This window comes from Scyliorhinus canicula, chromosome 14, assembly GCF_902713615.1.
Source record: "Scyliorhinus canicula chromosome 14, sScyCan1.1, whole genome shotgun sequence".
NCBI lineage: Eukaryota > Metazoa > Chordata > Chondrichthyes > Carcharhiniformes > Scyliorhinidae > Scyliorhinus > Scyliorhinus canicula.
The window spans coordinates 69,050,213-69,064,386 of NC_052159.1; the positions used below are offsets into that span (position 1 = coordinate 69,050,213).

Below are 14,174 nucleotides of genomic sequence, written 5' to 3' on the forward strand. Positions count from 1 at the left end.
GGATTTGTCCAGCCTTTTGTGAACAGGACAAACTGGGAACTTTTTCACATTGCTGGGTAAATGCCAGTGTTATATCTGTACTGAGCAGCTTGGCTAATTTGGAGGTGGTGATAAATGAATAGATACAGTTAGTTGTGTAAGTGGAAAAAGGAGATTGCAAAGGAACATAAATGGATTAGGTGATTTGGAGAAATCTGGCAGGGGCAATTCATTCTGGGGAAATCAACTTTGGATCCCCGACCCCATAACCCTTGACTCCTTTGTAGATCAAATAATCCATTCAACCTTGTATATGTTCAATGACCCAACCTCCACTGCTTAATCAAGAGGAGAATTCTAAATACGAATGATCCTCTGAGAAAAGAAATGCCTCCTCCATTAGAAGTCGAGCAATGATCATGAAACCATTGCCAATTGTCGTAAACGCCCAACTGATTCACCAATGCCCTTTAGGGAAGGGAATCTGCCATCCTTGGCTAATCTTGCCTACATGTGAGTCCAGACCCACAGCAATGTGGTTCGCTCTTAAATGGGCCACTCCATCCAAGGGATGAGACAATTAGGGGCAGGTAGGTAGTGACACCCATGTGTAAGAATTAAAAAAAAACTGTTTCCTCTTTGTATCAGTTCATTCTATTTGACTGTGTTCAGAAAGGCACTCTGTATTTACAAAATGGTCTTTAGTTTTGGTGGTGTAAAACTCCAATAAGGAAGAAAATGTCCCTTGCTCTGTCACGCTTTGTGATTAAAGAATATGAAGAAGTGATTGAAAATGCTAGATGGCTATGGTTCTGCAGTCGAAAAATCTGGAGTATAATGTTTGCTCCATGCTTCCACTATTCCTTTTGAAACCATGATTTCTGCCACTGAGGCTGTGCTGGTCAAACTCACAAATGACATGCTCTATTACTTCAATTGGTTCATCATTCTCTTCAACCACTCCACCTCAATGTTCACCAGAATGCTTGCCTATGATTGCACAGAGCAATACATTTATTACCTTTTTTTTACAGCTTGGACCAAAACATTGTCCAAGACTGCACTTCGAATGTTCAGTCAGTGATCAGGTTTCAACACCCATTGCCTATGCCCTGACTATCTCTGGTTCTAGGGGAGACATAATTGATTAAAGTCTATTGAGAATGCAATACTGTATCTCTCCAGATCAAGCTGATTTTATTAAGTTGAAAAATCAGCTACTGTACAGGTGTAGTATTAGAGGGTTAACCAACAATTGACTCCTGTGTCAGTCTGTTCTGGCACCGATATGAGAGGCCTTGTCTTGGTTTTATCTCTGTCGGGAGTATACAAGGCTTTAAGAAGTGTCTGTCTGTGGTCCGAGGATAAGATGTCACTAGGAGAAAAACCATAACATGTCTATCATACCATTGCCTCTAGCTGCACCCTAATGTTGCATAAAGTATATTTTATTATTTTGTCTGCCATCAGATAGGAAACCTTCAGGTAGAGGGCATGCATCAGCACTTTAAGTAAGGGTTAAATCTAAACTTCCCAAAAAGTAATTTTTCTAAATCCAGGGCATGATAGACAAACGTAAACCCCAATACATTTGTTTTGTGCAGTAAAATACTAAAACAAAGCTCTGTTCCAATTTTTGCACACAGGTTGCCTTGCAATATTCTGTATCATGGTTTATTAGATACTTTTCCAGTTCAAGTTTGTTTTAGGATTTAAACCAAAATGAATTGAAAATTAGTTCCCTCTTTGTTTTTGCTCTCTACTCCACACTTTTCAGGTAAAATCAAGAGGAAACATTATTACACTTTCCGATAAAAAAGTCTGCCAAGTATGCCGGGGTTTTTTCACTGAGCCAGTCTTTCAGCGATACCCAGATGGTGGTCTTACTCACATCCAGTGTGCTACAAAACTCCACAGCCTATCTGCCACTGATCAGAACTTCCAGTCCTAGAAATCAGTCATGAAACATTGGCCAGAACAGAGTGGGTTGGCCAGTTCGAAAATTACCTTATTGAAGATCACAGTAAGGAAGAGGAACATGCTGCTAATAAAAAAGAAAAAGAAATAAGTCTGCATCGACTGGCGATCTCCAACAACCTACATTATATTGTAAATGACTGCACTGATTTACAAAGGAAACGCAGTCGGGCATTACCTGAACTTTTCAAATTCCCCAATAATTAGCTGTAATGTGCAACCTGCAGAAGGATCTTCTGATCACCTGGCCATGTTTGTTTTCATAGTATGATGACTTGGACTTTGGTTCTATTCTACTTGATGATTTGGGAAATTTTTCGATGTGAATGTGCAAGTATCATACTTTATCCTGTGAATTTTGACCTTTCATTGGATATGTGTAGGCTATCCCTACTCCTGAAAGAACTTATTGGAACACCAGTAATAGACTTCTGACTGTCCAATAATTCCGTCATGGAAAACCTGATAACGGTGAACTATGGATGTACATGTCACACTTGGGCCAGTATGTATATAGTGGGAGAGCTGAGAGCTCATTTCCAGGCTAAAGATATAATGTCCTATTTGTATCTATAACTTAGTCTTGACCAGGTGTTTTACATAATGAGTTTGCAAACATTACACTTCCCTTCCTATTCATCTTTTAATCTGACTTTCCCAGCAACGATGGATTGCAGGCTATTGACAAGTAATGATAGGTGGAGTGAGGGAGAGCACAGAAAAGACCAATGAGAATAATGATTGTCTGATCTCCAATATGCTCAGTTTGTGAATCTGTATATTCTGATATATGCATGCAATTTCCACATAATTTTAAAGGGAAAAGATGGGGAGGACAGAAGAAGCTGATTGCCTGACTAGGTTTTAGTTCACACAATTCTGTTCAGTTTGAGAAGATCGCTTTTGGCTACCTGAGAATGTTGATTGAATTAAATGATCTGGAACAATTCTTCACGAAGCAAAATGTTTGATTATCCAAGTCTACGAAAATTAGAATAAATAACTCCTTTCATCCTATCAATTGCTATTTGTTAAATCTACAACTTATCTATTTATCAATGATGCCATTAATTTATTAACATAACATAATTAACTGTTGCAACTGGCTGAGTTTTGTTTAAGTAATCTTCTATCTTACAATGATTATACTTCCATTGCAAGTAAACATTTAATTTATAAATCTTGTTTATAGAGAGCATCCGGCCTGGTCAAATGTATCTTTTTCAGGTGTTCTGTATTCGCTATGCTGAAGGATTTATTAAGTATTGGATGAAAGATCTGTTGCAGTTCTATTTCACCCTTACTATACCTTTTAAATGTTCACAGTAATGGATAAAATGCGTTTTGAACATCTTGCTTACTGATAAAAAAAACTAGATCAGAATTTGCACTTCCTTTACAGTGTTTCTTCCATTTCTTTCCAATGTATGTTTGCAACCAAATCTTCATTAATGTCTCTATTTCCAATTCCATTTTGTTTGATAGCATTTAAAAGGTTTTTAATCAATGATAACTTCCAGTTCTGTTACATCATACTTTAGAAGATATGTTCTAAAGTAAGTAAAACATTTTCTATTAAAATGTGCATATTTTTACAATTTGTGAATTGTAATAGATTTTAAAAGGAAAAACATAGATTTTGCTTCAAATAGCAAACAACCAAGTTTAAAAATTTCGGTAAATTTTAAACAATGCAATCAAACTGAGAAAAACTGAACCAAAGTGCATGTTTACTATTGAATCACAGATATGCACTTATGTTTCTGTGGTTTTGTAGTGTTTGTGCATATGCACTAGTGCTGGTAGCAGTAAAGTATATATTGGATGATGATCTAAACTTTGTTTCCTCTTTGTGCTCACGTAAACCTGGTGACATCTAAGTGGAAACATTTTAATGTTTGCAAATTGCCTAATGCGGTGAAGTAATTTCTACTTTAATTGTTGTATCTAACTGCTCTGCTTCTATTAAACTTTGCACTGTAAATATTTGGTGACATACTTAATTGTATAAATGTACAGATGGCAATTTTAATAAATTCTTTCATTGGGAAAATAGAATTGTATGATTTTAAAGTTAAGGCATTAGTGAACCAAAGCTGATGTAGGTCAATGTGCACAGGTGAGCCAGGCTTGGTGTAGGTTAGGACAGTGTCCTTCAAACTTTTTTTCCGGGGACCCATTTTTACCAACCAGCCAAACTTCGGGACTCAACCCAGCCGACCTTCGCGACCCATGCCAGCTGACCTTCGCAACCCATGCCAGCCGACCTGCGCGACCCACCATTTTCTCTTGCCTTGTTTGCTGCTAACAAAAATGGAGGAAATGATTTTTGGTCCCTTTGGCCCTCGTACACGCTCCTCTAATGGAACCTGTTGGATGAAGGTGAAGCCTTCCGGTGTCAGAAAGTATGGAGTCTCCATCTGTCCAAAGTTCTGCATTCTTTTCCTGTAAAATTTTATCAAATAAAAACCCCCCCGAACTTGTAAATCAAAAAGCTGCGATCGTTTAAAAAAAGAAGAGGCCACACTGCACATGCATGCCTGATCATCGGCGCGCATGCGCATAGTTGTGGCATGCCCACCGATGATCTGGCACGCATGCGCATTGCAGCCACATTTTTTAAAAACATGGTTGCGGCCATTTTGAAAGCCGCTTGCAGTCGGCGTTATTAACAGCCGGCGTTATTAACAGCCGGCTGCTGCGGTTGTTGCGCGCAGATTTGCCTGATCGGGAGCGCCGTGACGGACGGCTCTGCGACCCTCCCGACATCTGCCCGCAACCCACCCATGGGTCCCGCCCCCCGAGTTTGACCATGCCTGGGTTAGGATACAGGCAGCATAGTTTTGGATGATATTGGGTTTATGGACATGACCACATCATGAAGAAACATTAAGCCTGACCAGTGCTTGAAAATTTAATTTTATAGTATATGTGAATTGTTATGATTGCTTGCGGTACATTCATTTGATAATTTTTTGAGTTATTTGTTCAATTATATTGTTTGTACGTTCTGGCCTTAATAGTACAAACTATAATGAAAGGGTTAATGAAGCATGTGTTTAGTTTGTAATTTCTTGAATATATTTTCTATTTTAAAAATGGTCAGAAATATGAGCTTAATTGGAGTCCTGTTTTATTTTAAAAATTTCCTTGAACTTGAGACTGTGAATTTGATTTCTCCAATTTTGATCTTGCTTTCAAGTCATCTCGCCTAACTTTCTTCCTAATTGCTGCCAGTCTTCAATTTTTCCTTTCAAACACCTCGGTTTAAAGATTGTTGAAATATCTTTTCACCCCTAACAATTAGCAACTCTGTTCAAGCACCATTCAGGCATTATTTCTTGGTGAACCTATGAAAGGAAACTTTACTTATATATTTAAAAAGGTTGTATTGAGGTTACCTCCTTATCGTAAAGATGATCCATTATCTTTATTTGCACCAAACTGACTTTTCTCTGGTCAAAAAATGTATTAATTGGATGTTGTCTGAATTTGACTAATTTTGAGCTACTTGTTTGTTGTTGGTTTGCCTTCTTTATTGAAAATGGCCATTTGCTTGCATAGCGTTATCTGTTCATTCTAGTGTGGCCATGTGGCTCAATTGCAGAGCACAGCACTGGCAAAGATGAATTGTCTGATTTTGTTGGTATTGCCCACTCTCTTTCCAGCTCTCCTTTTGTCCTCAGCTGCCTGTATTCTTTGCCGTTTGAAGGAAGCTATGTCACTATTTAAGATTGCTGCTAGTTTAATTACAATATTGTAAACAATACAAAAATCCAAAGATTTATCAATTTAAGCAATCTGAAGTCAATTTCCCGTGGACTGCTACGGTTGGAAAGTAACTATGATTTTTTTCAGCATTTTTCCTTAATGAACAATCCTATCATGGGATGTGGTAGCAACCTGCAAAGCTGATATGGTTGCTTTGACAGACCATTCTTCTTATTTTAAATCGTAAGAACCCCTTTGTAAATTTAATAAGAATTTTAAAAAATAATCTTTATTGTCACAAGTAGGCATACATTGCAATGAAGTTACAGTGAAAAACTCCTAGTTGCCACGTTCCGGCTCCTGTTCGGGTACACAGAGGGAGAATTCAGAATGTCCAAATTACCTAACAGCACGTTTTTCGAGACTAGTGGGAGGAAACCAGAGCACCCGGAGGAAACCCACGCAGACACGGGGAGAACGTGCAGACTCCGCACAGACAGTGACCCAGCCGAGAATTGAACTGGGACCCTGGTGCTGTGAAGCCACAGTGCTAACCACTGTGCTACCGTGCTGCCCCTATTTGTACCTATGACAATAAAGTGACTATTTTAAAATGGCTTCTGTGACTGCATTTTGCAATTTTCTTAATTCCCAGTACTGAAGAAACTATAATGGTCAAAAAGCAAATTATGGTGGATGCCGGAATCTGAAATAGAACAGAAAATACTGAACAATCTCAGCAGGTCTGGCAGCATCTGTGGAGAGAGAATGAAGCTAACGTTTCGAGTATCGATGACACCATCAAAGCTGGAGAGACTGGAAATCGGGTCAGATTTCTACTGTTGTAGAGGGTGTGGAGCGGTGAGGCTGGATAGGGGGGCAGTGATAGATGGAGATGGACAGACATGTCATGGACAGAAAGCTAAAGGGAATGTAAATGCGGCTGATTTAAGGCCAAGAAGAGTCCTGATAGTAGCATGTAAAGATATTAGAATGTGTGAATGGCAGAACAAAATTGAGCAGTGTGTCAAAGGGCAACTAGGACCAGGGAACAGATGGACCAGGTGGGAGAAAGGGAAACAATGGTGAGGGCAAAACAGATCAATGGAACAAATTAAAACAAATTGATGGAAATAAAAATGGGATGAAGGTGGAGGAGAAAGTTCATAGTCTGAAGTTGTTGAACTCTTATGTTAAATCCAGAAGGTTGTTAACGTGCCTAATCGGAAGATGAGGTGCTGTTCCTCTCCCTTTCACTGGGCTTTACTGGAGAATTGCAACAGGCCAAGGACGTGTGGACATAAGAGCAGCACGGTGAGTTGAAATGGCAGCAACGAGACGGTCGGGGTCCTGCTTGTGGATGGATCTAGGGTGTTTTGCAAAGCGGTCACCCAGTCTGCGTTTCGTCTCTCCAATGTAGAGTAGCCGGCACTAGGAGCAGCAAATGCAATAGACCAGATTCACATGAAACGCTGCATCACCTGAAAACAGTGTTTAGGCCCTGGGATGGTAAACAGGGAGGAGGTAAAGGGACAGGTGTTACACCTTCTGCAATTGCATGGGAAGGTGCTGTGGGAAGAGTGTGAGGTGTTGAGGGTGATGGAGGAGTGAACCAGGGTATCCCAGAGGGTACGGTCCCTGTTGAAATTCTGATGGGGCGGGGGGGGGGGAAAGAGTGAAGTGAAAATAGATTTGGAGATGGCATCGTGCTTGGCAGAACTGGCGAAGGATGATTCTTTGAAGGGGCAGCACGGTAGAATAGTGGTTAGCACAGTTACCTCCCAGGTCCCAGGTTCAATTCCCGGCTTGGGTCACTTTCTGTGCGGAGTCTGCACGTTTTTCCCGTGTGTGTGGGTTTCCTCCGGGTGCTCCAGTTTCCTCCCACAGTCCAAAGATGTGCAGGTTAGGTGGATTGGCCATGATAAATTGCTCTTAGCGTCCAAAAAGGTTGGGTGGGGTTGCTGGGTTATGGGGCTAGGGTGGAGGTGTGGGCTTGGGTAGGGTGCTCTTTCCAAGACTCGATGGGCTGAATAGCCTCCTTCAGCACTGTAAATTCTATGATTCTATGAATGTGGGGGCTAGGGCAGCATGGTGGCGCAGTGGGTTAGCCCTGTAGCCTCATGGCGCCGAGGTCCCAGGTTCGATCCCGGCTCTGGGCCACTGTCCGTGTGGATTTTGCACATTCTCCCCGTGTTTGCAAGGGTTTCGCCCCCACAACCCAAACGTGCAAGCTAGGTGGATTGGCCACGCTAAATTGCCCCTTAATTCGAAAAAATGAATTTGGTATTCAAAATTTAAAAAAAAAGAATGTGGAGGTGGAGTGAAATGTGCGAACAAATGGACCCTGTCCTGCTTCAGGGAGGGAGGGGGAGGGGCTAGGAGCAGAGGTGCGGGAGCTGGGTCGGACACGGTTGGGAGCCCTGGCCGACCATTGTGGGTGGGAAACCACTATTAAGGAAGAATGAAGACATGTCGGCACTGTTTTGGAAAATGGCATCGATGGAGGTGAAGGAACTCGGAGAATGGGATGGAGTCCTTACAGGATGTCGGGTGTGAAGAGCTGTAGTCGAGGTAGCTGTGGGAGTCAGTGAGTTTGTAATGGATATTAGTGGACAGTCTATCCCGAAAAATGGAAAGGTCAAGGAAGGGAAGGGTCAGAGATGGACCATGTGAAAGTGACAAAGGCGTGGAAATTGGAAGTGAAATAAATATTTTCTTCCAGTTCCAGACAGGAACATGAAGTGGCATTGAAACAGTTGTCAATATACCAATGAAAGAGTTGTGGGATGCGGCCGAGTAGGACTGGAAAAAGGAATGTTCCACATACCCCATAAAGAGACAGGCAAAACTAGGGCCCATGCAGATGCCCATAGCCACACCTTTTGTTTGGAGGCCATGAGGCATGTTAAAGGAGAAATTATTCAGTGAGAGGACAGGTTCAGCCAGATGAAGGAAAGTGGTGGTAGATGGGATTGTTCAAGGAAGAAGCAGAGAGCGTTCAAACCAACCTAGTAGGGAATGGAGGTATCAAGGGACATCCATGGTGAAGAGGAGGCCGTTGGGGCCGGGAACTGGAAGTTGTTGATTTTTGTAGGGCATCAGAGGAATCATGAATATAGGTGAGAGGGGACTGGAGAAGAGGAGTGAGTATGGAGTCAAGTTAGGAAGAAATGAGTTCAGTGGGGCAGGGGCAGTAACAGGCTGACACAATGGGCCTACCGGGAGAGTCCTGTTTGTGGATTTTGGGGGTGAGGTAGAAGCGGGCTGTCCAGAGTTGGAAGATTATAAAGTTGGAAACAATGGAGGGAAGTCGTCCAGAGGAGAGGAGGTCAGTGACCCTGCAAACAATAGGTTGCTGCTCGGTGGTGGGATCATGGTGCTGGGGGAGGTAGGAGGAAGTGTCTGAGAGTTGGCGTTCAGCCTCTGCAAGGTAGAGATCAGTACAGCAGAAAACAACAGTCCCACCCTTGTCAGTGGGTTTGATGACAAAATCAAGGTTGGACCTGAGAGCGGAGTTCAGTAAGTTCAGAAGGCAACAGATTACAATGGCTGAGAGGAGCAGAGAAATTGACAGTCCATGTCATGCCACCACTTCTGAATGAAAAGATCATGAGCAGGTAAGCGGCCAAAGGGAGGGGTCCAGGTAGAGGAAGAATGCTGGACGAAGGGAAAAGGATCTGTTGAACAGTGGGAGGGCTCCTGCCTGAAGAATTGAGTATGGAAGAAGTGTTCAGCATTGTGTTAAGCCTGAAATTCATTGAAGTGAATGAAGTAAGGGTATGAATCGGAGTCGTTTGCTGAGTACAGCACGTTCAGTCTCCGAGAGGGAAAGGTCAGAGGGTATGGTGATCTAACAGTCTGTTACTTAAATGCCAATTTTAAAGGTTGCGGGTGGAATGGTGGCACAGTGGTTAGCACTGCTGCCCCGCAGTGCCAGGGATCTGGGTTCAATTGAAGTGACTGGAATTTGCACTTTCTCCTTGTGTCTGCGTGGGTTTCCTCCCGAGTGCTCTGGTTTCTTCTTACAGACCAAAGAAATGTAGGTTAGGTGGATTGGCCATAATAAATTGCTCTTTAGTGTCCAAAGATGTGTAGGTTAGATGGGATTATGGGGATAGGACAAGGGAGTAGGCCTAGGTAGGATGTTCTTTCAGAGGGTCAGTGCAGACTTGATGGGCTGAATGGCCTCATTCTGCACTGTAGGAATTTTGTTTGCTTGAGTGTTTAAAAATGTAAGGCTATCCAGGTGATAACCTAGTAGCAAATATTAATTATTTCAATCAATTATCTTTATACACTTTGAAACATTAATAATTCTTACAGGCCTTTATTAATGATTCCATCAAACAAAGTTGCATGTAAGAGTGTGGGAGCACAGTGAGTCGAGGACAGAGTGCTTTGAGGTATGAGTGCTAAATTTGGTACATTTGGGATATCACTGGTAAGTTTATCTCCAGCTATAATTTAGACGAACAGCCAAATTCTGACTGCGAATGTAAAAAGCCAAGTTTAACTGAAACTGCTGGGCAGTGGAAGTTGTCTGGCAATCAGTTGGAAGTGGTTGCATGAATAAGTGTTGATTACAGTAGCAGGAAGCTGATTTAGCAGATTTAACTAGTGTAAGTCACCAGTCCTCTATAAAAGCAGACCGATTTTGCCACTATGTAGTGTTTCGAGGTACATTCGCTAACTTGGGGAATCATTGCAGAGGGGAAAGGAGGCGCTTTTTTTTTTAAATGCTTTTTTCAGCCTCCAGTAGCTGGTGGTTTAAAGGGATTAAATTGGTGTACAGGTAGGTGATTGATTGGTGAGTTTTGAGACTTTAACCCTCAGTAAATTTTAATTAGAACTGGGGAAATGTAAACTATTTAATTAACTTTATAGCTTAACGGGTTTGGAACAGGAGTAGGCCATTCAGCCCGTCAAGCATGCTCCACCATTTAATGTGATCATGGCCGATCGGACATTTCAATGGCTTTTATACACACTATCCCCATAACCTTTGTTATTGTTAATCAGAAATCAATCTCTTTCTTAAACATAATCATTGACTACCCTTCCACAGCTCTCTGGGATAGAGAATTCCAACGATTCATAACGCTCTGTAAATAAATTTCTCCTCATCTCGGTCCTAAGTGACATCCCTCTTTGAAATTGTGCCCCCTGTACTCGTTGGAATTTAGAAGGATGTGGAGAGGATCTAGACTCCCCAACCAAGGGAAAATCTTACCTGCATCTACCCTATCTATTCCTCTGAGTATTTTGTAGGTCTGCGATCACCTCTCACTCTTTGAAATTCTAGAGAATACAGGCCCAGTTTTCCTTATCTTTCAAGTGTTAAACTACTTAATATAACTACAGATAACAGTCGACTGATTCTTCTAAACTTTAAACCTAATTAGTTAAACAAATTGAGAGGCAGTTCGAATAACAGGAATAACAGCAAAATTTAAATGATAAAATATTAAAACATGCTGCTGTGCAGAGGGACCTGGGTGTCCTAGTGCATGAGTCACAAAAAGTTGGTTTACAAGTGCAACAGGTGATTAAGAAGGCAAATGGAGTTTTGTCCTTCATTGCTCGAGGGATGGAGTTTAAGACTAGGGAGGTTATGCTGCAATTGTATAAAGTGTTAGTGAGGCCACACCTGGAGTATTATGTTCAGAGTTGGTCTCATTACCTGAGAGAGGTCGTGCTGGCGCTGGAGGGTGTGCAGAGGAGATTCACTAGGTTAATCCCAGAGTTGAGGGGGTTGGATTACAAGGAGAGGTTGAGTAGACTGGGACTGTACTTGTTGGAATTTAGAAGGATGCGGGGGGATCTTATAGAAACATGAATTATGAATGGAATAGATAGGATGGCAGGCAGGCAGGTTGTTTCCACTGGTGGGTGAAAGCAGAACTAGGGGGCACAGCCTCAATATAAGGGGAAGCAGATTTAAGACTGAGTTTAGGAGGAACTGACTTAGCACAGTGGGCTAAATAGCTGGCTTTTAAAGCAGACCCAGGCAGGCCAGCAGCGCAGGTTCAATTCCCGTATCAGCCTCCCCGAACAGGTGCCGGAATGTGGAGACTAGGGGCTTTTTACAGTAACTTCATTTGAAGCCTACTTGTGACGATAAGCAATTTTCATTTCATTTCAACTTCTTCACTGACAGGGTTGTGAATATTTGGAATTCAATGCCCAGTGAAGCAGTTGAGGCTCCTTCGTTAAATGTTTTCGAGATAAAGATAGATCGTTTTTTGAATAATAAAGGGTGTTCGGGCGGAAAAGTTCAGCTGGGTCCACAAAAGATCAGCCATGATCTCGGTGAATGGTGGAGCAGGCTTGAAGGGTCAGATGGCCTACTCCTGCTCCTAGTTATTATGCTCACCAAGCTCATGGAAGTGCTGCGAAAGGAGATGATGGCTGCAATGCAGGAGTGGGTTGAGGAGGCAATAGTCCCGGTGAAAGTGGTGGTGTCAGAGTCACAGCTGAGAGAAGTTGAAGGGGGTGGAGTAAGCCCGGTCACAGCACAGTGACTAGTTTACCTCGATGGGTGAGGAGCTGCGGATAGTGGTGGAGGCCAACAAAGGACTCTGAGCCAAGGTGGAGCACCTGGAGAACAGGTCGAGGTGGCAGAATTTACGAATTATGGGCCTGCCTGAGGGGGTGGAGGGCCCGAGGCCGATCTGAGTGCTTCCAAAGATACTGGCGTAGTTGTTGGGGGAGGAGAAGAACTTTCCCGATATGAGCTGGACAGGGCTCATTAATCGCTCAGGCCCAAGCCAAAGGCAAATGAGCTGCCAAAGGTGGTTATAATTTGCTTTTGCAAGTTTCATGTCGAGGAGAAAGTCCTGAGTTGGGCAAGGTAAAGGCGTGAAGTGAAGTGGGAAGGCGTTGGTATTTGAATATACCAGGACTTGACGATGGAGCTAATGAGAAAGTGGGTGGCCTTCGGATGGGTGAAGGTGGCACTCAACAGTAATGGTGTGAGGTTTGGCATGGTCTACCCCGCGAAAGCTGAGGGTAACCTACACTTAAGTGGGTTTGTGCTGTCATGTGAGAGTACCTTTAAGAAATGGGTGTTTATAAATAGGTGTGTATATAAATATCTGTAGTGAGAGTACCCTTAAGAAATGGGTGTTTATTACTCCAATGATGTCAGAGTGGGTGGAGCTGGGCTGTCAGCTTTTTACTTTCACTGTAGGCTTTTTGCTGCAGTGTGGGTTTGGTTTCATTTCAGTTTTGGAGAAGCTGCAGGATGTGTGTGAATCTCTGTAAGCTTATGAATGTCCATTTGCTGATTTCAACATGGTAACTGTTCTCAGTAGTGAAGTTAAACCTGAGGTGCCTCTGTGGTTTTGTTTTAAGTCTTATGGATGTTAAAAGGAAAGCTCAAGGATTACTTAGTGTTGTATTCTTTGGGGGTTCTATTTGAATTAATGGTTGCTAAGATGTTCACTATGTTTTTAAAAAGGTTAACTTGAGTTCATAGAATAAACATTGTTTTGCTTTAAAAAATACTTTTCCATTTCTGCTGTACCACACCTGTAGAGTGGGCAGTGTGCTCCCCATACCACAATCTATTAAAAGTTGTGGGTCAGGTGAACTCCATGATAAACTTTAGGGTTCTCTAAACCCTGACCCATAACAGTGCAGATGCGATGGGCCGAATGGCCTCCTTCTGCACTGTATGTTCTATGTTCTTAACTCGAGGGATTTCTACTTTGAGACGATGGAGGGGGCAGAGGCGTTTGTGAAGGCAGAAGGATTGTGACTGAAATGAGAGATGGGACAGGGGTTTGGACTTGGGCTGAGGGGAGGGGATCGTGCTCAGCCTTTATTTCTCGTTTTGGGTTGTGTATTTGCTTTGTATTTATGGGCGTAACGGTTGGGTTTCAGGTTGGTTGATGAGAAAGGGTTGTTTACCTTTATTATCGGTAACATTGGTTACAATTATATTGGGCTTTGAAGTTATGGCGGTTTTCTGGGGTGCGGTTTTTGGACTGGTTTTGTTTGTTTTCGTCTTTGTTTTCAGGGACTAGGTCATGGGGGGGGGAGGGGATTGGGGTAGGGGAGGGGAGCCCCCCCCCCCCAATTAACAAGCGAAGGTTGGCTAGTGAATGGGAGTGTGGTGGGGGGAGGGGGCTGTGGTCGTTGGAACCTGGTCGAACCGGTTTCGATGGGCCTGGGAAGTGTGCAAGGTGGGGGGATGGGAGTGATACTGGGAGACGTGTTTTCAAGAGGAAGTGGATGGGGGAATTCTGGGAGGTGGTGTGGGGGAAGGGGTTCCATGACTACAAAGGGACGGGATGGGTCAGGTCTGAAAAGTTGGACCCGGGGTTATGAAGGCTAGTGGGGAAGGAGTGGGGGGCTGGGGGTGAGGCGGTGGTGAGAGACTCACGGTCAGAATAGTAATGTGGAACGTGTGGTGGTTGGGGGTGCCACTGAAGAAGTCGAGAGTTTTTACACTTTAAAGAGCTTAAACGCCCACGTAGTGATGCTGCAGGAGACCCACCTGAGGG

At 43.0% G+C, this 14,174-nt stretch overlaps 1 protein-coding gene across 4 annotated transcripts in view; it reads left to right on the top strand.

Annotated features, from left to right (window-relative positions):
• Positions 1-4,009, top strand: part of tgfbrap1 (transforming growth factor, beta receptor associated protein 1) — a 69,446-nt gene extending 65,437 nt beyond the window's left edge. For all 4 annotated transcript variants that reach the window (XM_038817920.1, XM_038817918.1, XM_038817921.1 and 1 more), the window contains one exon: positions 1,757-4,009. In XM_038817920.1, coding sequence (XP_038673848.1) covers positions 1,757-1,930 — 174 coding nt within the window. In that variant the 3' untranslated portion in view covers positions 1,931-4,009. The remainder of the gene's footprint in view (positions 1-1,756) is intronic.
• Positions 4,010-14,174: the final 10,165 nt, after the last annotated feature.